The 27,554-nt window shown below is 45.2% G+C and overlaps 1 protein-coding gene across 3 annotated transcripts in view; it reads right to left on the bottom strand.

The window, feature by feature from the left end:
- SLC2A9 (solute carrier family 2 member 9) overlaps nucleotides 1-27,554 on the bottom strand; it is a 274,750-nt gene that overhangs the window by 99,837 nt on the left and 147,359 nt on the right. For all 3 annotated transcript variants that reach the window (XM_023740225.1, XM_023740226.1, XM_023740227.1), the window contains 2 exons: nucleotides 14,620-14,752; nucleotides 2,687-2,874 (listed from right to left, as the gene is read on the bottom strand). In XM_023740225.1, the coding sequence (XP_023595993.1) occupies nucleotides 2,687-2,874; nucleotides 14,620-14,752 (321 nt within the window). The remainder of the gene's footprint in view (nucleotides 1-2,686; nucleotides 2,875-14,619; nucleotides 14,753-27,554) is intronic.

Raw genomic sequence — 27,554 nt, forward strand, 5'->3', positions numbered from 1 at the left:
TGGCTGCCTACGGGTGATCAAGGGACAAAGCCTGAATGACGCACGTGGGGAGGCTCTGAGGGGGCCTTGGGGACACCTTGCTCAATGATTAGGCACCCAGACTTTAGGGTCAGACTGTTGTTTTCTGCCGTTGAGTTGGCCCCAACTTACAGCGACCCTGTGTACAATGGAATGAAATGCTGCTCGGTCCTGCACCATGCCCATGATTGGTTGTGGATCGGACCCTTGTGCTCCATAGGGTTTTCATCAGCTGACTTTTGAAAGTAGATTGCTAGGCCTTTCGCTAGCTGTGTGACCTTGGGCAAGTCTCTCAGTGTCTCTGTTTTGCCATGAGAGCTGCCGCGGGGGCAGCTCAAGGCTCGTGCTAAGTGCTATCAAAGTGTGAGCTTTCTAAGTGTGAGCTTTATTATTATCTCAGCTGAGCAGATGGGGGCTGGGCAAGGGACAGTGGTGAGCCAAGTTCTTGCTGCAGGTTCATGGTCACTCTGAGACCAGGAGCCAGCCCTTCTGACTCTTGGCCCAGAGTTACTTTGCTCAGTGTCAAGCACAGCATGCCAAGCTGGAACGTATTATTAGTGACTTAACATAAAGGTGAAGAACACTATGGGAGGTCAGAATTCCCCAAAGTTGAGACCTCGACACGGCTGGCTTTGTGAGTAGAAGAGGTGTTTTTCCACCAGCTATTTACGCTGCAGGGCTTACAAATGCACCTCACAGAATTTATAAAGTTATACGGGGTATGCAAATGGGAAAACTATGTCTCCGCGCAGGAGAAAGTTCTGTTTAGAAATGTCATGGTTCTCAACCTAAATGCCTCATTAAATAAAGATTCCCTATGCGATGTTTAAAGCTCCAAGTGTGAGTTTTAAGAAGCAGACACGTTCTCCCTGTGTTTTCTTAGAATGAGGAGGGCAGCTTCAAGACCGGCTAGCAAAAGCCTCTGTCTTGTTGAGAGGCAGTGTTAAAGGTCATCCCGTAAGTTAAAGTACAGCTATGGACCCAGGAGCCTCCTCGTTCTACTGACTAGACTGAGGAAGAAGGAAAAAGCAAGTAAGCAGCAAGATGACCTCACTTCATCCCAGCGTTTCTGAAATTATAATCAAGAAATGTGCAAATGAGGCGGTTGTAACTTTCGATGCCATCTTTCTCTCTCCAGAAAGGAACTTCTCCATTTCACTTCCCCTCCCCTCCAAAAACCCACTGCTGTCGAGTCCAGTCTGACTCGCCTCTCCCTGGACACCCCTAAACATCCTCCCTGCCAAGGCAGGCTCATGCTCACACATATAAAAATGGAGCTGTTTAATCTGAGGCTGATCACAAGGTGCCTGGCAGCCTCCCCTTCCTCCTTCCCTCTGGGCTCAGCCACCTTCTGCTGAGCTACCTGAGAGACTTTAGAGGGAGTGTGGCTATTTCAGTGCAAGAATCTCCTCCACAGCAACCCTGCCAAGTGGCTGGCCAGTCTGTTTGCACACCTTCACGGATGGGGAACTCACTCCCTCTGGGCAATCTACTCCATTTTGCAGTAGCAGCAATAGCAATAATGCTTCAGAGTCTGCCCCCTTATTCTTCAACTTCATGGAGCCTGCCTTCTGGAGCCTTCAGGAGAGACGGGATGACTGCCTCCATCAGAAGACTTGGGGAACTTCAAGGAGAGACCTTGTCCTCAGACCCTCTTGCCCATGTCAGCTCAGGCCACAGGAAGCTTTTTATTTAAGACCTTGAGGTTTTCTCAGGCCACAGTCATGAACTAAATCCAGCCTGGCCAAGTGTACATTTACTTAAATCATCTTCATGTCTCTCTCTTTGTTGTTGTTAGCTGAGTTGGTCTCCAACTCATGAGGATCCCATACACAATGAATGAAACATTGTCTGCTCCTGTGTCATCCCCATGATCTGTTGTGGATCAGACTGTTGTGATCCACAGGGTTTTCACTGGCTGATTTTTGGAAGTAGATTGCCAGGCCTTTCTTCCTAGTCTGTCTTAGTCTGGAAGCTGTGCTGAAACTTGTTCAGCATCAGAGCAATATGCAAGCCTTCACTGCCGGACGGGCTGTGGCTGCACATGAAGTGAGCTGGCCGGGAATCGAACCCAGGTCTTCTTTCATGGAAGGTGAGAATTCTACCACTGGACCACCACTGCCACCACTGTCTCTTGCTTATGATTTCCCGATACCCATTTTACTGAGAAATATGACTTTTAAATATTTCTAGGGATTACTGTTGTGAGTTTTCAATGCCAAGTTGATTCAGACTTGTGGTGACCCCACGTGGGTAGAGTATGGTTTTCAAGGCTGTGACCTTCTGGAAGCAGATTGTCAGGCCTGTCTTCCAAGGTGCCTCTGGGTGGGTTTGAACCACCAACCTTTTGGCCAGTAGTCCAGTACTTAACCATTTTTGCCAAATGATTATAATGGCAAGCAGCATTTTGTAAAGGATAATTCTGTGCGAGCTGCTGCTATGAATGCTCTATGCGGATGACTTCTTTCAGTATTGTTACATCCCATTTTACAGAGGAGGACACTGAGGATCAGAAATGGTATGTGGTTGTCCAATGGCACAGAGCTTGTGGAGATGGTGGGCTGGGATTTAGAGTGGACACCCAGGGCTCAAACCTGAACCATCCACCCTACAGCCTCCCTGGGTCCCCCATTTGTGGGGGGCGCCCCAGCGGGATCCCAGCCCTCACCGCATTGAGGCCGCAAAGCTGGTAGCAGGCCATGGTGATGATCACAGTGAGGACTTGCCAGCGGACAAAGGGGCTCCTCAGCAGCTCCAGGACGGATACCAGACAGATGTTCCTCCGCTCCCGTGCCTCTTCCTTCACCTCCGCCACTTCTTGAGAAACATTCTCTTTGCCCAGGAACGTCCGGAAGGCTGCAAACAGGGACATGACGGACACTCAGCAGGAATTCAGATGTTTATCATGTCTAACGCTGGGCCTGCAGGGGCAGGTCCACCACATGGACAGTCACACCCCTTGTCAGGGATGTGAGCTGGCAGCGCCCTGGAAACCATGAAGTCCAAAGCCCTTGTTTTACAATCAGGAAAACAGAGGCCCAGAGAGAAGCAATGACTTTCCCAAGGTCTCCCAGTTGGCTAGGAGAGGGGCCAGGCGGGGACTAGCTTGCCTGACAGCCATTATGGAGAGCAGAACCTGCCCAGGATTTGGAGATACAGAGACCTGAGTTCAAGTCCAGTCTCTACCATTGGGCAGTGGTGCCTCGGGTTCATCTTCTGTAATCATTCCTACCTCACATGCTTGTTGTAATAATTGGATGAGATCATGCATTTAAACCCTGAGCTCGGCACACAGGAGGTAACTTTCGATATTTACTGAGTGCCTTGTGATGGTTAAATTTTATGTGTCAACTTGGCTAGGCTCTGGTTCCCAGTGGTTTCACCAACACTAGACTAGTTGCTGTTCCATAATGTAATGTATTATAATGTATTGTAATGTAATGTAATGTAATGTAATGTAAACATCTTATGTAATGTAACCTAATTAATCAGTTGAAAGGAAAATTTCCTAAGGGTGTGCCTTGTCTCCAGACTATAAATTGATACTTCGGCAGAACTTGCTCTCTCTAATCTGCACTCTTCCCATTGCCTGACCTACAGGTCTTGGGACACAAGTGTGCAGAAGTCTCCAGCCTGCCACCTGACCTATGGATTTTGGATTTGCGAGACCTCTTATGTGAGGCAATCCCCTGAAGTAAATCAATCACTGTCTATCTGTCTGTCTATCTATCTATCCAAAATATTGGAGTTGTCAAGGATTTCATTTCACTCAGATTAACAACCAACGCCCATAGAAGCAGCAGTAAAGAAATCAAATGACGTATTTCATCGGGCAAATCTCCTGAAAAATACCTCTTTAAAATCTTAAAAAGCAAAGATGTCAATTTGATGACTAAGGTGCACCTGACCCAAGCCATGGTATTTTCAACTGCCTCATATGCATGCAAAAGCTGAACGATGAATAAGGGAAGTCTGAAGAAGAATTGATGCCTTTGAATTATGGTGTTGGTGAAGAATATTGAATATACCATGGACTGCCAAAAGAACGAACAAATCTGTCTTGGAAGAAGTACAGCCAGAGTGCTCCTTAAAAGCAAGAATGTCGGACTTCTTCTCATATACTTTGGACATGTTATCAGGAGGGACCGGTTCCTGGAGAAGGACATCATGCTTGGTAAAGTAGAGGGTTAGTGAAAAAGAGGAAGACCCTCAACGAGATGGATTGACACACTGGCTGTAACAATGGGCTCAAATACAGCAATGATTGTGAGGATGGCACAGGACCAGGCAATGTTGTGTTCTATTATACATAGGGTTGCTATGAGTCAAAACCAACTTGACAATACCTAACAACAACAAATATATATATATATATATATATACCTATGTATGTAAGTACATTACTGGTTCTATTTGTTTAGAAAACCCTAAGACATGCCTCTGGTGTGCCTGGCCCTGCATGTGGTCACCCTCATTGCAAGGGTCCAGAGGACAGATCATAACTCAGCTAAGATACCCAGGAATCAATTCTGTCCTTGGAAGAAGGACTGAACTAATGGCCTTCAAGGTCCCTTCCATGTGGCCTCTGAAATATAGCAACCCTGGGTGGAAAACTTCTCATGTCAGTATTCCCAAGATTCAAATGCCACCCAGTGACTTAGGGCTTTACAGGGTGAGCTCTGCAAACTTCCAACCCTGGAGAACCTGTCATTTTTTACCAAACCCTTCACGGTGCACACCTCCACGGATGCATGCCCGGAGGTGGGCTGACTGATTAGACCCCTGAGATCATCATAATCAGATCACAGGAAATGCTTTTAGAGTGCATATTTAAATATTCAGTGCTCTCACATTCATCCTCCTACAGGAAAGGTGGCCATCGTGACGGCTCCTGTAGATAGTCCATCCCAGACCCAGCGGGCATCATCCTTGAAAGCACTGCTCTGCGCCACGGGGCATATGAAATTGTCCTTCTTAAGCAGCAAGAAAAGCTGTTAAGCTAGCTCCAGATTGTCCAGGAAGCAAGCACACAAAGGCGTTGGGCTGTTATTTCCAGCAGCGCACAGGAAACTGCTTCAGAAAGTCTCCTTTGTGAGCTGTGATTTAATGCTTCTCCCAGCATTTATTAAGGGTAAGTGGGAGAAGAACTTGAATGAATAAAACTTCTGCATCATGCTCTGTGTGTGCATGCTGTGTGTGCCCGTCAGGTGGATACTGACTCAGCGACCCTACAGGACAGAGTAGAACTGTCCCAAAGGGTTTCCAAGGCTGCAATCTTTACAGAAGCAGACAGCCATATCTTTATCCCACAGAGCAGTGGTAGGTTCAAACCACCAACCTTTTGGAGCCATCCTGGCACATCAGGAAAAGGAAGAAGCATTGACACATCCAACTCCTTTCTCTCTCTAGAACATTCTTCTGACCTCTCTGCACCTGGCTACTCCTCCTCATTCTTTGTGTCTTAGCTCAAACACCATCTCCTCCAGGAAGCCTTCCCTGATTCTCCCCAGCTGGAAGTCTGGGGAGGAGCAGGCAAGAAAAGGCTTTGAGTGCCCACAAGAAGATGAAGCTCCTGCCCACAAGGACACAGGGGCAGCCAGTATTTCTGAGAGCCCACAAGTGCTGGGTGTGGGGCTTGAAGCTAGGTATACAGCAGTAAACCTCCCCACATTGGCCTCATTATCTTATACCAAAAAGAAACAAAAAAAGAGCCTGTTGCTCCTCCTGACTTGGTGCATCTGCTCCCTGTGTCACTGTTGTTGTCAGGTGCTGTTGAGTTGGTTCCGACTCACAGTGACACTGTACAACAGAACGAAACACTGCCCGGTCCTGCACCATCCTCACAATTGTTGCTATGCTTGAGCCCATTGTTATAGCCACTGTGCCAATCCATCTCATTGAGGGTCTTCCTTTTTTGCTGACTCACTGTAGCAGGAGTTATATATAAGAGGATATGCTCCCCACATCCCCTTACACACACCGACAGCTTCCCACTTCCAGTGACTCTGCCCCTCTGCCCCGGGGCTTCCTGGCTGTAAGAGTGGGCTCAGCTCCCAGGAGTTAACACCCCGGGAACAGTCCTTAACTAAGGACAAAGCAGAAGTTAGTAGATGAATAGATGCGTACCGTGCTTCCTCGGCTTCATCGCCCAGAAGCCCCGGTGACTCTGAGCCCCAGTTGCCCACAGCTGAATCCCGCTCATGAACGATCCTCAGTTGCTTCCTTGGCTTCCCTGTCTTGTTTCCCCTCTCCACTCCTGGTGCTGCCTGGGCTCTCCTGCCAAGTGAACTACTCAAAACGATTCAGGCTCTGCTTTGGGGCCACCAAAGACTACCATGAAGTCACCTAAACTAGATGCCTTGCTGTCACACAGACACTGCCTTCTCCTACAATTGTGTCTGATAGTCACTGAGCCCCACTGATTCTTCTTAATCTGTAGCATCATGAGCTTTTCTCTGACCCATGGCATCAGCATGTTCCATGAGTCTCCTTATCTCCATCCTCCAAGATGGTCCAGTCATTCTCCTGCACACCAGCCTTTGCTGTCTTGTCCCTGCCCCATGATGCAGTCCAATTCTCATCTTCCACCAGAGCCCTGGTCCAACATCCCTGCTTCACCTCTCACCTCTCTCCTCCCCATCCACCCTGGGCTGCTGGAGCAGGTACTCCCCAAATATGCCCCTGTGCCTTGCACATGCTGTTCCTTTTGCCTGGAATGCCCACCACTTTGTTGCCTGCTTGGAACATTCTTTCCTCGCAATTCCACTCAGCAGACGTATCTTCTGGAAGCCTCTCTCTTCTGGGCCAGGCTTGTACCTTGCGTTCATCTCTATTTGGACACTTTTCACTCTTAGCTGCAATGATGTGCCCACCTGCTTTGCCAACCAGCCTGTGCACCACCCCCTCCCGATCAGGGCTACTTAAGGGACACTACAGTATAGCTATGGTGTTTTCAATCACCTTATATGCATCCAAAAGTTGGGTACTGAAAAAGGAAGACAGAAGAAGAATTGAAGCTTTCAGACTGTGGTGTTGGCAAAGAATACTGAATATACCATGGACTGCCAGAAGAATGAACAAACCTATCTTAGAAAAAATACAGCTAGAATGTTTCTTAGAAGTGAGGATGGCGAGACTTCACCTTGCTTTCTTTGGACACGTCATCAGGAAAGACCAATTGCTAGAAATGGACACCATGTCTGGTAAAGTAGAGGGTTGGCAAAAACACGGGAGACTTTCAGTGAGGTGGGCTGATACAATAGCTGCATGATGAACTCAAACAAGCCAACGATCATGAAGATGGCACAGGACTGGGCAATGTTTCATTCTGTCACACGTAAGGTTGCCATGAGTCAAAGCCAACTCAACAGCAACTTTAAGACTACCTACCATGGACAAATGCCACCATGGGTGAGCCAAAGGGACATGTCACAGGTCCTTAGCACATTATAAGCCTCTCTACCCCTGTCTCTCATGCCACTCATGGTATGCTTGTTATGGAAGCTCCAGGAAACTAAGAAGGTTCGAAACAATCTGGGGCCTCCATCAAATATGTTTCAGCCTCTCAGGGCTGAAGGGTTCTAAACAGGCCAGCCATCCCCCTGAACGTGACCCAAAGCTTGGTCTCCTTCTCCATGGGGGGGCGGAGGGTGGGGACAGGTGATGATAAGCACAGTGGACCAAGGGCCAAGAGAAAGGGCTCAGCCCCTGACTTGCTTGGTGACCTCAGAGCTCTCTGGGACTTAGCCCCATATCTGAAAAATGATGACATTGCATTGACAACTTCTCATTTCTAAAGACTACAAATAAGCTTCCTTGTCTAAGCTGACTCAACTACTTTCCTTCAGTCACATGCCACCTGAGCCAAATGTTGTTCTCATGCTTTTTGGGACACACCATGTATATCTCAGATTCTGTGGTTTTATAGAGAAAGAGCCAGGCTTTGGTGCTAGACAAGCTTGCATTCAAGAACTGGGCTCACCCATTGTTAACTGAGTAGGTTAGTTGGCAGGTTGTTCCAACCTCCTTGAGCCTCTGTCTCTTCATCTGGAAAGTGGGAGTAAGAATACACACCTTTTAGAGCTACCACTCTTGTTCCAGTAAACCCTTGTTGTTGTTGTGTGCCATCAAGTTGATTCTGACCCATAATGACCCTATAGGACAGAGTAGAACTGCCCCATAGGGTTTCCAAGGAGCGCGTGGTGGATCTGAACTGCCGACCTTTTGGTTAGCAGCCGTAGCTCTTACCCACAAATTCTTAAGCTGCAACCACCCAGAAAAGGGGCCATTCTGCCAGAATCTCATCCTCATCCTCATCATTTGGGGTCCAGAAGGGGCCACCAATCTGTCAGTCTGTCATCTTGTGGTGGCTTGTGTGTTGCCACGACACTGGAAGCTATGCCACCGGTATTTCAAATAACAGCAGGGTCACCCATGGAGGACAGGTTTCAGAGGAGCTTCCAGACTAAGATTTACTAAGAAGAAAGGCATGACAATTCACTTCTAAAAATCAGTGAATGAATACTTTATGGATCACAATAATGTCCAGTATAGTGCTAGAAGATGAACCCCCTAAGTTGGAAGGCACTACACAATAGTCACAATGATGGACTCAAACATACTGACGATCATTGAGATGGTGCTGCACTGGACAACATTTTGTTCTGTTATAGGTATGGTTGCTGTCTTGATTATGTAGTACTGCTATAACAGAAATATTACAAGTGGATGGCTTCAACAAACAGAAATTTATTCTCTCACAATCTAGTAGACTGTAAGTCCAAGTTCAGGGCATCAGCTCCAGAGGAGGGCTTTCTCTCTCTGTCGGCTCTGGAGGAAGGTCCTTGTCATCAATCTTGCCCTGGCTAGAAGCTTCTTAGCACAGGAACCCCAGGTCCAAAGGATGTGCTATTCTCCTGGCTCTTGTTTCTTGGTGGTATGAGGTCCCCGTGTCTCTCTGCTCACTTCTTTTATATCTCAAAAGAGACTGTCTTAAGGCACAATCTAATCTTGTAGATTGAGTCCTGCCTCATTAACGTAACTGCCACTAATCCCACCTCCTTAACATCGTAGAGGTAGGATTTACAACACATAGGAAAATCACATCAGATCACAAAATGGTGAACAATCAGAAAATACTGGGAATCATGGCCTAGCCAAGTCGACAGATATTTTTGGGGGACACAATTCAATCCATGACGCTTGCTGTGAGTTAGAGCCAACCTGATGGCAACTAACAACAACAACAGTAACAAGAGGCCACAGAAAGGCCAGATAAGAGACAACTGGCAAGAATCTCCCTTCTACAAGTCACAGCCCGGAGTTTTGAACCCCAGCTCTACACTGGACAGGAGGGTGATGACGCTGCATCCTCAGTCCACTCTAGCTTCAGGTTCTCACTTGTGAACTGGAGACGACAATCTGCCTTGTCCCTGCCCAGGAGCTGAGTCCAAATATTGTAACGACCTTTCACAGGTGAGCATTATTCAATAGCTTAGAGCACACTTGGAAGGGCTTGATTTATTCTATTTATTCAACTCTCAGCAAATGAAGGTTTGTGCTGGGGACATGGGGCTCAGAGAGACATGGTCCCCACCCTCAAGAGGCTCATTGTCTGGGGAGAGAAGGCGAGACATAGACAGGCAGTGACTTAGTGTCATCGTCCCAGGATGAGAAGACTCTTGGAGTGAGGGTGGGATGGGGGCCTCAGGGCAGGCTTCACTCCACCTCACTTCCTAATCGAGTGCACGATTCTGGATGTACTCAGGCTCTATCAGCATGATGAGGGTGTGCCCTTCAGACCCCCAACTGCAAGAATGGGATTGACCTACAGCAACAGCCACTATCCCCTGAAACCCATCACGTGAGCGTGCCAAGGCCACTCTGCCCAGGAGTTGCTCCATTCAATGAATGAGCGTGGCAGGGAAATTAAGGCAGGCTTGGCCCGGGAGACAGGGGACTCCTCTGAAGGCTGATGTTGGCTTGAGGACTTCAGTCCAATCCTCTCCTTCCCTCAGCACCAGACTGGCATCGTGGTCTGATGGCTCTCAGCCTTCACTGGCTCCCTGCACATTTTTTCTGTTATGGGTTGAGTAGTGTCCCTCCTAAAATATATGTTGAATTCCTGGCCCCTTGGAGCCCTGGTGACACAGTGGTTAAGAGCTTGGCTGCTAACCAAAAGGTTGGCAGTTCAAATCTACCAGCCGCTCCCTTGGAAACCCTGTGGGGCAGTCCTCCTCTGTCCTATAGGGTTGCTATGAGTCGGAATTGATTCAATGGCAACAGGTTTGGTTTTTTGTTTTTGGTACATGTGAATGTGATCCTGTTTGGAAATAGGTCTTCTCTTTTGTTATGTTAATGAGAACTTTCCAGTGTAGGATGGGTCCTCAACTTAATCACGTCTGAGCTATATTCAGACCAGAACAGTCACAGAGACACACATACGGAAGACAGACACCAAGAAATGCCAAGGATTGCAGGTACAAACAGAAACTAGAGAGAGGCTCACAGAAGGAATTGACATGGCCAACACCCTGAATTGGACTTTTACCCTCCAGAATTGTGAAAATAAATGTCTGTTCTTACAAACCACCCAATGTGTGGTATTTCTGTTATGGCAGCACTAGGGAACTAAGATGCTCTCATGTAGACTTAGTCCAGTAAAAATCTATGCACGCTTAATTCTATCTTGGTGTCTGCTTCCTGGAGGAGCTGGACGGACTCACTCAGTAAATCCAATCAATAAAAATCCATGCTCTTGTGGAGCTATGTGGAGCCTTCAAGCTGGACAAAAGGAGGAACAAGGCATTTCAACAAGGGAGCCATCATCCTCCAGTTCTCTCAATGGCCCTTTGAGACTGGCATCTATATTATGGGATTTTGGGGAAGGATCTTCTTTAACTACTGCTGGTCTGCCAGCTTGTTGTACTGCGATGGTTTGCATGTTACTGTGTTGCTGGAAGCTCTGCCACTCATATTTCAAATACCAGCAGGGTTACCCATGGTTTCAGTGGAGCTTCCAGACTAAGACAGACTAGGAAGAAAGACAAAAATGAGCCAGTGAAAACCTATGGATCACAATAAATTGTCTGACTTGCTTACTTTGGACAGGAGGGATCAATTGCTAGAGGAGGATATCATGTTTGGTGACATACAAGGCCAATGAGGGTGAGGAAGACTCTCAGTGAATTGGACTGGCACAGTAGCCTCAACAAGGAATCAAACATGGCAGCAATCGTGAGGATGATGTAGGACTTGGAGATTTTTTGTTCTTTTGTACATAATGTTGCCATGAGTCAAAGTTGACTTGATGGCAGCTATCTATCTATCCATCTATCTGTCTGTCTATCTATCATCTATCTATACATCTATCTATCTACCTATCCATATCTATCTATCCATTCTTCATCTGTCTGTCTGTCTATGTGTGTATCTATCCATCTATCTATGTATTTTCCATAAGGCCCCAGACCCTCTCTATGGGACCCTAAGCCCTGGACTGGATCCAGGATGCCCACTCCTCTCTACGTCTTTGCTTCCTTCACCCTCTTGACAAAGACCTACTTAATATACAACAAATGTTTGTTGATTGGTCAATTTTGGCCACATGATTATATCACCACAGCTGAGGCTGCTACAGCATTTTTGTACTTTGCAAATCTTTCTTGCACCCACGTCTTACTTGATCATCCTTCTAATCTGTTGAGATAGACATTTGTGTTATTCCCATTTTATTGGTGTGAAAAACTGAGCCTCTGTCCGAGGATGGGCCACTTGCCTGGAGTCTCACGGCTACAGAGTGGGGAAGAAGTGATGGAATCCAGCTTCTTTCACACTTTATCAACCCTGAACCCATGAACCCACCAGGGCACAAAGCCAGCCTTCGCAGAGTGCCGGGGGGCATCAGACCAGCAGCAGTGACATTACCAGGTATAAAGAGGAAAAGAAAAGTGTGAAAATTAATGGCTGGCACCAGAATTTCTCTTAAGCAAAGAACTGTCGTGGTTGAGAAAATTATTTTGATAAAATGCTTGGAGTCAAAGGTGTTTGCCGTACACTTATATGTCAGCTAGCTCCAAAGCTTCAGAAGGGGAAGGAAGGTGCTCAACACATTCAAAGGAGCAGAACTGGGAGCTCCAGGGGCCATTGTAGGAGATGGCAGAGGGGACCATGAGCAAAGAGGAGAAGGGAGAGGAAAAAGCAAGCTGGAGGAAGCAGAGGTCACGCATCTTGTGAAACAACTCCCCCCCACACTGTGACCCAGCATAATAAATGCAACAGTCTTAAGTGCAGCCCTGGGAATGCAGTGGTTAAGAGCTCAACTAAGCGAAACATCTGTAGTTCAACTCCAACAGCCGCTTCTTGGAAATCCTATGGGGCAGTTCTACTCTGTCCTACAGGGTCGCTATGAGTCGGAATCAAATTGATGGCACACAACAACAGCTCCAGAGCCAGACTGTCAAGCTTTCAAATTCCAGTTCTGCCCTTTGCTAGCTTTGTGTCCTTGGTCAAGGTTGCCATCCCAGCCTCAGTTTCCTCATCTTCAAATGGGGGTAATAATGTGATTTACTTCCCACAGTGGTTGTGAGGATTGAATGAGTTAATGCCTGTGAAATTCTTGGAACGATACAGCGCAGCCGTTGCTGAGTGCATCCACCTCTCCTAACTAGACCCTCACCTCCTGAGGGCAGGATGCTCCTCATCCTCTGCTCTTTCCCTGGTGTCTGGAAGAATGCCCAGTGCAGTAAGTTTCCACTGTTTGCTGAATGGAGTGAAATTAGCCCTTTTATTAGCACAGATGCAAACCGCAAAACAGTATTCTATTTCAACCTCAGGCCAGTATCTTGTTTCTTTTTATAAAGTGCATATGCAATATTTATCATTTTTTTACAACTGTACTTCTCCCTCACTCCCTCCTGTGCGATGGAATGAAATTTTTTAAATTGTCTACATTGTCTGGCATTTACGTGTACTGCCCATCCCAGCTGTACCTAATTGGAGCATTTCCCAAAGGCTCTCTGCAAGTGGAGCCAGAGGGGTTGAGGGCATCCTGCCATGCCAGGCCAGGAGGGACAGAGTAAGATGGATGGCTGACTTCCAGCAATCTAAAGCCAGATGCTTTCAGGAATCAGATCCACTTGGCGCTTTCTCATCTACAGAGCCTCCAACCTGCCTGACAACCAGCATCTTGCCTTTCCCAGCCTCCTTCCCTGAAGCTGGGCTTTGGGAGGGTTTGCCTCCACAGGCCCCATGGGATGTCACCCTAGAACACCACCCTTCCATTTTCCTTTCCCGGCATCCCTGTGTATGAGGTGGTGGGGAGAGAATTGACCTTGGGTTCCAATTCTGCTTCTGTCACTTACCACCTGTGAGATCAAAGTAGGGGGTTACTAACCAGTCTCCACTGCTAGCTGAAAGTTTGGCAGTTTGAGTCCACCCAGAGGCATCTTGGAAGAAAGGCATGACAATCTACTTCTAAAAATCAGCCACTGAAAACCCTACGGAGCACATTTCTACTCTGGGGTTGCCATGAATCGGAGTCATTTTGATGGCAACTGTTTAGAGTCCCTGCATGGTGCAAATGTTAAGCACTTGGTTGCTAACCGGAAGTTTGGAGGTTTGAGTCCACCCAGAGTTGCCTCTGAAAACAGGCCAGGTGACCTATGTCCAAAACATCAGCCATTGAAAATAATATGGAGCAGTTCTACTCTGACACACATGGGGTTGCCATGAGTCAGAGTTAACTCAACGGCAATGTTTTTTTTTCTTTTTTTTTTTACTGTGGGCTTCTGGGGAGAGAAGGCTCTAATCCTACCCCACTCCCAAGAATGAAAGCTCTGTAGTTTCCACCATATTTTCAAAGGCATTTACCAACCAAAGACCTTCAGAACCACAAGTCTTGGGCAAGTCAGTTCAGCTCTGTAAGCCTCATTTTCTTTATCTGCAAAATGAAGGTAATGGTAACGTCTTCTGGTTTCACTTCATAGTGATGTTATAAGGGGTAAGCAAGAAAATGGATCTGAGCCATAAACTGCTAGAGAAATATAGGGAATTATTAATAATTCTTTATGCCATTTATTACTGCAGAAAATACTTGGGCAGTTTGGGTTTTAAAAGATGTTGCATTAAAACACTAAAGACTAAATATAATTCTCTATCTTTTCCTGGACTTGGGCATTAGTGAAATTTAGATTAAAAACCAAAGGGTAAAAAGAAGCCCAAACTCGTTGCCATCAAGTTGATTCTGACTCATAGCGACCCTATAGGACCCTAAATTTTTTTGGAAATTTAGATTAGAAGGCAGGATATGGATAAGAAAATGTACAGAGTCCTCAGTAATAACAACAACAGATAATACTATGCACTTTGTATGTTATTGTTAGCTGTGTCGAGTGTGATCCCATGTCTCCTCTCTAAGCCACCCATAGCAGGGCTGTTGGGAAGAGTAAAGAAGATAAAGTGTCCTATGGTACTCAGCACAGTGCCTGGCAGAGAGAAATAGTGACGCCCCTTCCCGCTCCCCATCAAACCCGGTCCCAGCATGCCCTACGGCACTGACCCTGTGAACGGCTGGAGCTCATGGGGGAGGGAGAGGACACCTACCTTTCTCAGCTCCTGTCTCATCGTGCTTCTCCAAGAGTAGGTAGCGTGGGCTCTCGGGGAAAAAGGGCAGGCTCACCAGCTGGATGAAGGCAGGGACGACAATCACTCCAAATAGGTATGGCCAGGTACTCTTCTGCGGGGAGATGAAGGTGCTGCTGAATGGAGGTGACCTTTGGTCATTATACTGGGGACTGGGCCATTTGACTCTCTGCAGAGTCTCCTCCTTCCCAGTATGATCCCCAAAACAAAAGTCAAGGGAAGAGAACTGCTGTTGGTTAAATACCAGCCCTGTGTGTCCAGCATTTTTCATGCATGAGGTCAGTGAATTCTCGCAGCCCTGTGAGATAGTAACCTGTGGGGTTGAGAAGAAAAATCAGGGTGGCCAAGGGTCTAAAATGCCCAAAGCCACTGAGTGGGCACAAGGGACTCTGGGCTGGCTAATTCCATGGGCTCTGCAGGCACCATGGTGAACACCACCAAGGGACTCTGGGCTGGCTGACTCCATGGCCCCTGCAGGCACCATGGTGAACACCATAAAGGGACTCTGGGCTGGCTGACTTCATGGTCCCTGCAGGCACCATGGTGCATACCATACAGGGACTCTGGGCTCTTCCCCGGTTGTGTGGTCTTGGAAACCACTTGCACGGCTCCTTGGAATCTCTTCTTCACCTGTAGCATGGGGACGACCAGGGCCACCTCATTGTGTTGTGAGAATGGGTTCAGATAATGCTTTGATATGGGGCCTGACACACAGTAGGTATCTAGTAGCAGCTACCACTCGTGTTGGCAGCACCACCTAGATCACCTCCAAGGGCTGCCATATTTGACCCATCAGTGAAGATACAAGATAGACAGCTGAACTTCTCCAGTGCCCCCACAGAGGTAAGGGTCTGTTGGGGCTGGGGGCACAGGCTGTCCCTGAGGTAGGGAGGACTTTCAGTTTCTAGTAGGCCCTACAACATGCACTATTCAAGAGGCATTTTAAGTCATTTCAGACAGCACATTCATGCATAATGCTGCTTAAATGCAGCCTGAGTGGCATTATTGTGCCAGTTAAGGCTGCATTCTTCCTGGTCTGCTTTTTTCACCCAGGTTTCCAAACAAGCTCTCAATATGTGGCTGAAATAAGAGAATTTCTCTTAAGAGGCAGTTCTGATGGGGAGAAAGATAAAAAGCAAAGGGCTCAATGCCAAATTCTTGATATGTTTCATTTCTTAAGAAAGTAAAAAAAAAAGAAAAAAAGGAGAAAATATGACACATTCAGACCTGAAAAGACTTCACACAGTAGGTGGAGGTTCAGGTGGCTTCAGGTCTGGATTCTGTGGGAATGCCTCCATAGGATCCTTGAGCATCAAAACTGGTGGCAACCTCAGCCTTCAGTCTCCCTATCTCTGTTAACAGTTGTTCTCTTGTAGGCAAAATTTCCTTATGTTATTCTCCGAGAATTACTTCCTACTGGGGCCGTTGATGACAAAGGCCCCATATAAGTCCTAGGATGGCACTGGGTAGAGCAGACAGGGACTCTTGAAGCTCAGAGCAGGGAAATGATTTGCCAAAAGGCGCCTGGCCAGTGCTTGGTCCAGGTCTTGGTTTTTCGAGGTACTTTTGATTCTACTTGCCTTGTTGTACATAGTCCCTGGGCAATGAAAATGGTTAACACACTCAGCTCCTAACCGAAAGGTTGGAGGTTCAAGTCCATCCTGAGGCGCCTCGAAACTAAGACCTTGTGATCTACTTCCAAAGAAACCACCCACTGAAAACTCTCTGGAACACAGCTCAACTTTGACACGCATAGGGTTGCTGTGAGTCTGGGTCACATTTGACAGAAACTGGTTATACTGGTTTTCTGTACATACTAACAACTGATATTCACAAAACTCTGATTTCACCAGTCAACACAGTTCCTCCGTTGTTCTTTGAGTAACTGGCAAGTTCCATGCTAGCTTTGCAGTTTGGTGGAGGGTGGTATCTCAAAGAAAAGGAACCCTGGTGGCACAGCATTTAAGTGCTCAGCTGCTAACCAAAAAGGTCAGTTGTTCGAACCCACCAACCGCTCCACAGGAGAAAGATGTGGCGGTCTACTTCCATATAGATTTACAGCCTAGAAAACTCTATGGGGCAGTTCTACTCTGTCTTATAGGGTTGCTATGAGTTGGAATGGACTCAATGGGTTAGCGCCTAAAAGACCATGAGATTAGTGGTCAGCAGTGGCTTGGGGGTGATGGGAATGGTGAGTAACTATTAATGGGTGTGGGGTTTCCTTCTGGCATGATGAAAACGTTCTGGGATTAAATACAGGTGATGGCTGCACTAATTTGTGAATATACTAAAAACCACCAAGTTGTTCTCTTTGAATAGGTGAATTTTATGGTATTGAATTATACCACAGTTTAAAAAAAAAAGGACTTGGGAGGAAAAAATGACAAGTAGAGCTGAGTTTCTACTATATTTTTCTGTGTGTGGTATTGTTTTTTATTTTGTTTTCTCTCAGAGTTTGGCTGCTGCCCCCAGAGTTATGGATTGAACCGTGTACTCCAAAGATTGATGTTGAAGACCTAACCCCTGGTACCTGTGAATGTGACCTTGTTTGGAAATAGGGTCTTTGAAGATGCTATCAGTTAACATGAGGTCATATCAGAGTAGGGTGGTATCTTAGGCTAAGTTCTCTAGAGAAGCAAAACTAAAGAAGCATATAAATACATACATATAAGAGAGATTTAGATCAAGGAAATGGCTAGAAAGTCCCAAGTCCGTGGGTCAGGCTGGAGGCATCTCCTGACTCACAGAGGTGCAGGGACTGGTGAACACAAGATCAGCAGGTCAGACAGCAGACCTCTGGTTCACAGGCTGTGGAGGCTGATGAATCTCAAAACTGGCAGGTAAGGTGCTAGCTCAAGTCAGATGAACAGGAGCCAGCTGTAGGATCCAGAGAAAGCAAGAGTCAATGAGCTTTGCCAGAAAGTCCAACAATATTGGATGCAGGCCATACCCCCAAGGAAACTCCCCTTCAACTGATTGGCTGCTCATAACAGATCTCATCATGGAGGTGAATAACATTATTACATAGCTACCAAACTACATCATAACTGTCAACCCACTGAAAATCATGGCCCAACCAAGTTGACACACAATCTTTAACCACCACAGGTGGGTTCTAATTTCTGTGTGGTGTCCTTATAAAAGGGGAAGAGAGACAGAGAGAATGTGGTCATGTGACTAGGGAGTTATGCTGCAGCTACACACCAAGAAACGTCTGGAGCTGCCAGAAGCTGGGCGACACAAAGGGAGATTTTCCCCTAGAAACTTTGGAGAGAACAAGGCCCTGCCATCACCCTGAACTCAGACCCACAGCCTCCAGAACTGTGGGACAATACATTTCTGTATTGATGAAGAAATTGAATTTGTCAAGGATTTCATTCTACTTTAATCAACAAGTAACACCCATGGAAGCAGCAGTCAAGAAATCAAACGATGTATTGCATTGGGCAAGTCTGCTGCAAAAGACCTCTTTAAAGTGTTAAAAAGCAAAGATGTCACTTTGACGAGTAAGATGCACCTGACTCAAGCCATGGTCTTTTCAATCGTCTCATATGCATATGAAATCTAGACAATGAAAAGGAAAACTGAGGAAGAATTGATGTCTTTGAATTATGGTGTTGGCGAAGAATATTGAATATACCATGCACTACTAGAAGAACCAACAAATCTGTCTTGGAAGAAGTACAGCCAGAATGCTCCTTAGAAGCGAGGATGATGAGAAGCCACCTGCTTTCTGGTATTTTGTTACAGTAGCCATGGGACACTAATACAGACACACTCTGTTTCCTTGAATGTACAAATTAACATCTCTGGAATCTTACAGTCGGTGAATACACTTAACGTCAGATGACTCTTATTCCTGAGTGGCTGTTATCAAGTCTGTGGTACAGCCCACCATTGGCAGTGTCTTAAACTCAGAGAAATGTAGAGTGTATCTTAGAGAGATCACTCTGATGGCTGTGGTCTGGGCTCCACCTCTGGAGAAGGGCAACGCTGACCCCAGGGTAAGTGACCCTCAGCCTGGAACGCTGACGTTGTCTGGACCACGGGAAGACAATGGTGGTGGTTGCCCACTTGGTACCAGATAGAGGAGAAGGTGCGGGTCAGGGTTTACTCCTGTTTACTCAGGAGGGACTGAGCTTAGCAAAAACCAGAGTCAGTGAACTTAGCTTCCTCCAGTGAATGTTTGAGGTTTCCTGGAAATGACAGCTAACCATAGGGAGATGCGCTATATTTGAGTGAATCGTCCCATCACGTTCTGCCAAGAAAAGTGTAATTGGGTGTGTGTGACCTAGAAGTCTATTTGAAAAATGGAAAACCTGCAGACTGAAGAGCAAGATAATAGAGTTATTACAAGACCTACTTACCTTACTTGATAGGGCATTAAAAACTAACTCAGCTAGCGAGGTGATACACTTGTCTTTCCCCTGAGTAAGATAAGCAGGTGTAAGAACTCTGACCTGAGTTCATAAAGATGGAAGCTCCGGGTACCCGGCTCTAACTGGGACAACAAAGGCTCCTTCGGGGTTTTACTCTTGCTACAACATGGATGAACCCTGAAAACGTTATGCTGAATGAAATAAGTCAGACACAAAAGGACAAATATGGTACAGTCCCACTTATATGAAATATCTAGAATAGGCAAATGTATAGAGACCAAAGCTTATTCGTGGCTACTAGGAACTGGGGGAAGGATGGAAGGGGAAGATGGGGGGTATTGCTTAAAGAGTATAGAGTTTTTGTTAAGGGCGATGAAAAAAGTTGGGAAACGGACAGTGGTGATTGTTACACAACATGGGGATCATAATTAATGTCACTGTACATGTGAAAATGGTTGAAATGTTTTGTTACATATGTCTCACCAAAATAAAAATTAAAACAAAAAAGCTTTCCCAGTACTCTGAAGAGATTTGTACAAGTCAGTTAAATTATATAAATAAATAACCCCCCCAAAAGTACTTTTTAAAAATGCTAAAGCTTCTCTACATGGTATCTTATTTAAAAAAAAAACAAACCAACCAAAAAAAAACAGTTGCCACTGAGTTGATTCTGACTCACGGCAACCCTGTGTGTGACAGAGTTAAACTGTGCTCCATAGGATTTAGGACAGCTGTGTCCTTTCAGAAGTATATTGCCAGGCCTTTCTTCCAAGGTGTCTCTGGGTGGATTTGAACTACCGATCTTTTGGTTAGCAGCTGAGTGCTTAACCTTTGGAGCCACCCAGGAACTCCTGGTCCTACTAAAGGGCTGACATTTTATAGTACCATAAATAATATTCCCTTACAGGCATATTTTAATTCACAGTTGATAAAACTGAAAACTGAGATCCAGAAAGGTCAAGAAACTCATGCAAGTCACATGAGAAATTGAGGGGTGCAGCTGAACAAGAACCTGGCCCTCCTGATTCCTGTGCAGTCCTCATTTTTCCATGACATGGTTTCTTATATCATGTACTTCTGGGGGCAAATCAATGCCACAATGCCTTCCTCGGAGGCAGCTGCTAGCTGAATAGGGAATTTATATGCAGACCACATTAGCCTGAACTAGTCTTGCTCTTCTACAGAAAGTTCCATACAGACCTAATCAGAGATTACTCACGCTCAGCTCCAGTAGCTCAAGCTGTCACCAAAACATGATGGCAGCCTCATCAAGGCTCAGTGCGGGCACATGTCAGTCACTCTACATGGCAGGAACTGCCAAAAACCTCGCTCGCCTTCAGAAAGGAGCTTTGTTCAATCTGTGCATTCTCCCCACTTATTTACAAGCTGGGGCTTGCAAGGGAGACAGCACGAGGCTGGACAAGGTTGGAAACTTCCTTCATTCATTCAACAGAGGTTCACGGAGCCCCTTTGACCTCACCATCCTGACAACCACCTCCCAGGGAGGGACCCTGGCCCCAGTGCCACAGTACTTAAGCGTTCGGCTGCTAACCAAAGGGTTGGCAGTTCAAATCCACCAACCGCTCCTTGGAAACCCTGTGAGGCAGTTCTACTCTGTCCTAGAGGGTTGCCATGAGTCAGAATCGACTCAACGGTAATGGGTTTGGTTTTTATTTTTTTTTGGTTTTGGGGTGGGAGGAAGTGTTCCAGGCTGGTGCAGATGGTTAAGTGCATGATTACTAACCGAAAGGTGGGAGGTTGGAACGTACCCAGAGGTACCTCAGAAGAAAGGTCTCGCAATCTGCTTCTAAAAAGTCACAGCCCTTTAAAAAGAAAAAAAAACTCCTATGGAGCACAGTTCTACTCTGACACACATGGGGTCCGCCATGAGCTGGAATTGACTTGATGGCAACTGGTGGTAGGGTGGGAGGGTGTGGCTGGCTGTGTCTGCACCGCTTTACTGATTGAACATGACAGGCCTATCTGTCACCATCTCCATGCCAGATCATGTAGAAATCAACATCACTTGACCCTACAGACCCTACAATCCAGCTTCTAACATGGCTCATCATTGCAGCAAATGTGTTTTTCTGGAATCGCTAATCTTGGTGTGTATTAATGGTCTATTTCAGCAACAGCAACAACAGGGATCTCAAGAACATGGGCTTTTATGATTACCCCCTCATTTTCCTCTTAGAAATAATAATGGAATTGCCTTCCAAGGGTATAGGACCCATGTCACAGAAAGCTGTTTGTACTAGCTGTAAGGAAAACACCACATAGTAACTGTTCCAGGGTTGGCTTTCAAGAAATGTCAGCTCCTTCCCTTTTTCCCACCACAGTTTTCTGCTTTTCAGAGGGTTTGGATGTCCTCTGCCTCACTTGATTTTCAAGCAATCTTATGGGAAAGCAAGGGTAGATGCTATTATCCCCGTTTTACAGATAAGAAAACTGAGGCTGGAGGTGGAGACACCAGCTGAAGGTCCTGCAGCAGAATTACCCATGAAATCAAGTTTGTCCCTTCACTATTGGAGAGAGAGAGATACAGAGAGAGAGAAAGAGATAGAGACACAGAGACAGGGAAACAGATAAAAAGAGACAGAGCAAAACAGAGAGACAGAAAGAAACAGAAAGACAGAGAGACATACAGATAGAGAGAGACAGAGACAGAGAGACAAAGGGAGACAGAGAGAGAAATCCATCCTCCTATTTTAAATGTTTTGATCATATTAACCCTACTGCAGGGCAACCCCATGGCCAACCCACTGTAATAGAACAACAGCAAGCATACATGAATTTGCTGAGTCGTTCACACATAGTAGCCCAGTTCCATCCTCACAATACCCCTGCCACCATTCTCATTTTATAGCTGAGGAAACTGAGGCACAGAGACATTCAATAATTCACTCACAGCCATGCATGTTACAAATGGCAGAGCTGTGATTAAACCCAGGCAGTGTGGTACTTAGCTCTGCACTCTTAACCCTTACATCCTCATCAAGAACAAACAGGTCAGTGCTTGGTGGCACTTTGCTAAGGTTGACCCAACTTCCCTGACTGTACATCTATATATAGCTGGACAATGAATAAGGAGGACAGTAGAATTGATGCTTTTGAATTACAGTGTTGGTGAAGAATACTGACTATACCATGGACTGCCAGAAGAACCAACAAATCTGTCTTGGAAGAAGTACAGCCAGAATGCTCCTTAGAAACAAGGATGATGAGCGTACACCTCACATACTTTGGACTTGTTATCAGGAGAGATCAGTCCCTGGAGAAGGACATCACACTTGGCAAAGTAGAGGGTCAGCAAAAAAGAGGAAGACCCCTCAATGAGATGGATTGACACAGTGACTGCAACAATGGGCTCAAGCATAATGATTGTGAGGATGGTGCAGGACCAGGCAGTGTTTCGTTCCATTGTACACAGGGTCGCTATGAGTAGTAACTGACTCAATGGCATCTAACAACAACAAACAACATACATTTATAGAGATCTCCCTTCTTCCCTCCCCTGGGGAATTAGCTAAACACCATTTATTTTTCTAAATGAGTCTCCTTGGAGCTGAAGCCCATTAATAATCCCTTTGTCAGCCTGCTGTTTTCTAGCTGAACCATCCTGGACCCCTGCGTTCTGCTTTCTGGTTCTCATTGTTCAGTCCATTCACTCCATTGCTTTGTCCACCACCTCTTCCAGCATTCCTCTTTGTGGACATCTGCCATCAGCCTTCTCCAAATAGAATTCAAGAAAGCAAGACAAAAAACGTGGTTTGTCCTAAGGTTCGTGAATGCACAAGGACTCCCTCTAAGAATAGGACTTTTCCTGTTGATGACCTCGATTCTCAGGATATGAAAGGAGTGAGGCTTGCTTTTCAAGGGCAAGGGGTCAACTACGGTTACCAACGACCTCTGTGACCTTGGCTGTCAGTCTTCGCACTGCTGGAGCCCAAGGCTACAGGAAAGGCTTGGACTTGGGAGTTCAACCCAAGTTCAAATTCTGCATCTTCCATTTACTAGCTACGTGGTCTTGAATAAATTACTTATTCTCTCTAGAATTGCAGTTTTCTCAGCTAGAAAATTAGATCAGGAATTAAAGCGGATTTTGCAGGTTTGCTGCAACAATAACAGAAGTGAAGCACCAGCGTGAGCCTCCCACATGGCTAGGAGCCAATAAATGTTCGTTCTTTTTTCCCTTCTCCCTGTCCCAGTCCCAAGCCAACCTAAACAGTCCATTTTGACAAAAGAGTGGGTCAGGGTTAGGTTGGGTGCCCCTGAGACTAGCGGCTGCTGTGTCTGGGCTGAGTTTATGGACTCAATGCGCAGGTCAGAAACTTGGACCTGAGCAGAAAGTGTGTGGACTCAGTGGATATGTCAGAAACTTGGACCTGAGTAGGAATTAAAGCACAGTCATACTCACTCTCAGGTTGCCCATATCTAATTTCATCAGCCATTGCCTGTCCTCCTTCAATGCTCTTTCCCCTTTAGGGCTTTGGTTAGCAGTTGAAAGCTTTAACCACTGCACCACCAGGGCTTCTTAACCATTTACACCAAATCGGAAATCAAGGTGTCAGCAGGGCCATGCTCCTTCTTGATGGCTCTAGGGAAGGATACTTTCTTTCTTCTTCCTAGTTTCTGGTGGCTGCCAGCAATCCTTGGCATTCCTTGGCTTGTCGCTACATCACTCCAGTCTCTACCTCTGTCTTTTCACGGCCTTCTCCTTGTGTGTCTGTGTGACGAAGGTTACCTCTTCTTAAAAGGATACCAGTCTCTGGATTTAACGCTTGCCCTAATCCAGTATGCTTTTATCTCAATTCTTAACTAATTACATTTGCAAAGACCTTATTTCCAAAGGTCACATTCAGAGGTTCTGTTTTTTTAAAAGGAGTGGGGATAGAATCTGGAGCTTGGGTGACGGGCCATTCCTTAGGCTGTATTTCCCAAAGCTGAGCGCTTCAAGTACAAAATATAACATTTACTTGAAGCAAAGATTGGTTTAAAAGTGTACATTTCCTAGAACAATGAAAAGATTTAAGATCATGCACATTCCCAGAGAAGCATAGCCACGTTGCTCATCTGGTAGAGTCTGGGCTGGGAGCCATAGAGCCCAGACCACCTCTTACTCTGTGTCATTGCTAAACAAGTTCAAAATATATCTTCTAGCTCCATTTTCCTCCCATATGAATATCCAATTATTCCAGCAGCATTTGTTGCAAAGATTATTCTGTCCAAGTTCAATTCCTTTGGCACCTTGTTTGAAAATCAATTGCCCACATATGTTTAGGTCTATTTCTGGCCTATTTTGAGCCATTGGTTTTGCCAATACCACACTGTCTTTATTACTATAGCTGTATAACCCCCCCACAACTCCCCTAAAAAAACCAAACCCATTGCTGTTGAGTTGATTCTGACTCATAGCGACCCTAGAACTGCCCCATATGGTTTCCTAGGTTGTAAATCTTTATGGAAGCAGACTGCCACATCTTTTTCCCGAGGAGTGGCTGGTGGATTCAAACTACCGACATTTTGATTAGTAGCTGAGTGATTAAACACTGCTCTGCCAAGGCTCTTTATAGCTGTATAGTATGACTTAAATCAGTTAGTATGAGACCTCAAATTTTGTCCATTCTTTTCAAAATTGCTTTGGTTATTCTAGAAACTTTAATCTGCATATAAATTTTAGAATCAGCTTGCTATTTTCTATCAAAGAAAAAAAAAGATCTTTATTGTGTTTGTATTGTAATCTTTGATGATACTGAGGAGAACTGACATTTTAACAATATTAAGTCTTCTGATCCGTGAGTATCGTTTATATCTGTTTTAGATTTCTTTAATTTCTCTCAACTGTGTTCTGTAGTTCTTAGTGTGAAGTCTTATATATTTTGATAAATATATCCCCATATATTTCATATTTTAATACTATTGCAAATGATATATATTTTTTCAATTTCCAATTGTTCATTGCTAGCATATATAAAAGGTACAATTGATTTTTGTCTATTGACCTTTTAACCTGGATAAACTTAATTATTAGTTCTAGTAACTTTTTTGTTGACTATTTGGAATTTTCTAAATAGATGAACATGTCTCCTGCAAATAAAGACAACTTTAATTCTTCCTTTCTGATTAGTATTTTTTTTGTAATTTATACTTTATTACACTGGATAGGACCTCCAGTACAATGTTGAATAAGAATAATGGGAGAGGACATCCTTGCTTTGTTCCATACCTTGGGGAAAGTATTCCATCTTTCACCACTAATATGATATTGTTGTTTAAACTCATAACAAATCCAAAATTGATTTTGAAAAATTATGCCCACTCCTGTCTCTGGTGATAGTGAAACTATTTCCTGGTTGCGGTTCTCTCAAATGTCGTTTTCTGGAACTTTGGGAGACATTTGTTTTGCTCTTGGAATCACATTGGATTAGAAAATTACGTTTCTTTTTTTTTAAGACTCATTATCAGTCTCAAAACATGTATCTTATCAAGGAAAAATAGTTAAAGCAAAACTCTAAATTGATCTAATTTGTTTATAAAGACTTCTGTTTGTCACGTGTCGCTTACAGAGACTTGTGCTGTGCGTGTCAAGATGTAATTAAGGGTTCAGAAAAGTTTAATTTTAAAAATAACTGTGTTTAGGTATTTGGATTTTTTGAAAATTTTCCTTGATATCTACAAGAAACATACTTCTTTCTGGGAGAGTAAGCTAAAGATGGAGTCTGTGGGTGGTACAAACGGTTAACACATTCGACTGCTAACTGAAAAGTTGAAGGTTCAAGTCCACCCAGAGGCACCTCAGAAGAAAGGCCTGGCTACCTACTTCCAAAAATCAGCCATCGAAAACCCTATGGAGCACAGTCTGACACACACGGTGTTGGAGTTGACTCGACAGCAGCTGGTGGTTAAGCTAAAGATGAGAAACCAAACTGTAACCTGATCTTGCTAATGCCAGTAAATTTCCATTAGTGCTTAAACTAGCCCAAATCATATTTGGCCTGCCCCGCATCCTCAGAAGGGCCAGCTATGACCGCTAATTGACCTCTACAGAGGACGCAGCAACAAGAGGAATGAATCAGAAGGAAAATCATCACCTGACCCTATTTCGAAGCAAGAGGTCCGACAAGGACCATGTGACTTCCTGTTTCCTGGCTGCCTTCTAGAGTTTTCCCTCCCCAGAACTCCTGTGCAGCCGCCATCTTGCTGCCCAAATCACACATAAGCCCTGCTTCCCTGTAGCTTGGGGAGCCGGTTCTCAGGAATGTTCTGTGCATTGCAATAAAGTTACTTTCTCTTTCTCAAAGACCAGTGTCCAGGTAATTGGCAAGTCTGAGAGCAGTGGACAAGAACCCACCTTTTAGGGTTCGGTAACAAAATTTTGTAAATATTTTATGCTATTACCAATGAAAACAGGAGGTATGAGAGTTTTTTTTAACTTGGAATCTGGAAAACTTTGAAAAGTAAAATTATTAGAAAAGGACAGGAAAATTATAATTAATTTATTTAACGTTTGAATCAATAGTTGGCAGAATTAGAGTAGATTTTCGAGAGGAAGCCGACAGACTAGAAGAGTAGAGGGTGGACCGGAAGGTGGAGAGAGTGAGGTGGTTTTCAAGCTCCACAGCTTGTCTTGTAATGAGTCCTGGTGGCACAGTGGTTAAAGTGCTCGACAGCTAACCTAAAGGTTGGTGGTTCAAACCCACCCAGCCACTCCATGGGATCTGTGCCAGTAAACCCTATGGGGCACTTCTACTGTGTCCTATAGGGTCACTGTGAGTCGGAATCAACTCAACGACATACAGGAACAACAAGAATGCCCGAGAAGCCAAGCACACAGATGCCAGATCCAGATTTCCTGGGTTTGAGTCCTGAACCCTGGCGTCACTTACTGGTTGTATAGTATCAGGTGAATTACTTAACCTCTCTGTCACTCATTTGCTCATCTATAAAACTGAGGAAATAGAAAAATGCTAACATGTAGTGAGAGCTTTATAAATGTTTGATAGATACCAAAAATAAAGATGTCAGAGTTGGTTAGAGATTTCTGCGTTATATAAGGGGGTCAAGTAAATTTCTGCTAAAATCTATTTCCGCTCAAGGATCGATGATCCTATTGCTGTTGCTGTGTGCCCTTCAGTCAATTCTGACTCATAGCAAACCCATGTGACAGAGTAGAACTGTCCCAAAGGGTTTTGTAGGCTGAAATCTTTATGAGAGCAGATTGTCAGGTCTTTTCTCCCATGGATCGGCCAGTGGGTTAGAACCACTGACCTTTCAGTTAGCAGCCGAGCACTGCTAACTGTGCCATCACTGTGCCACCAGGGCTCCTTCCTAATCTTGTAGGCATCCATATTTGTGCTCCTTCAAAACAAAGGATATCAGATGGTAGAAATTATTGTATAAAATTATTAATAGCACATACTAGCAAAATTTTGCTGAACATAATTCAAAAACAACTACATGGACATGTAACTGCCAAAAATTCAAGCCAGATGGAAAAGAGGACGTGGAATGAGG

The sequence above is a fragment of the Trichechus manatus genome, unplaced genomic scaffold (genome assembly GCF_000243295.1).
Source record: "Trichechus manatus latirostris isolate Lorelei unplaced genomic scaffold, TriManLat1.0 scaffold00150, whole genome shotgun sequence".
NCBI classification, from domain to species: Eukaryota; Metazoa; Chordata; class Mammalia; order Sirenia; family Trichechidae; genus Trichechus; species Trichechus manatus.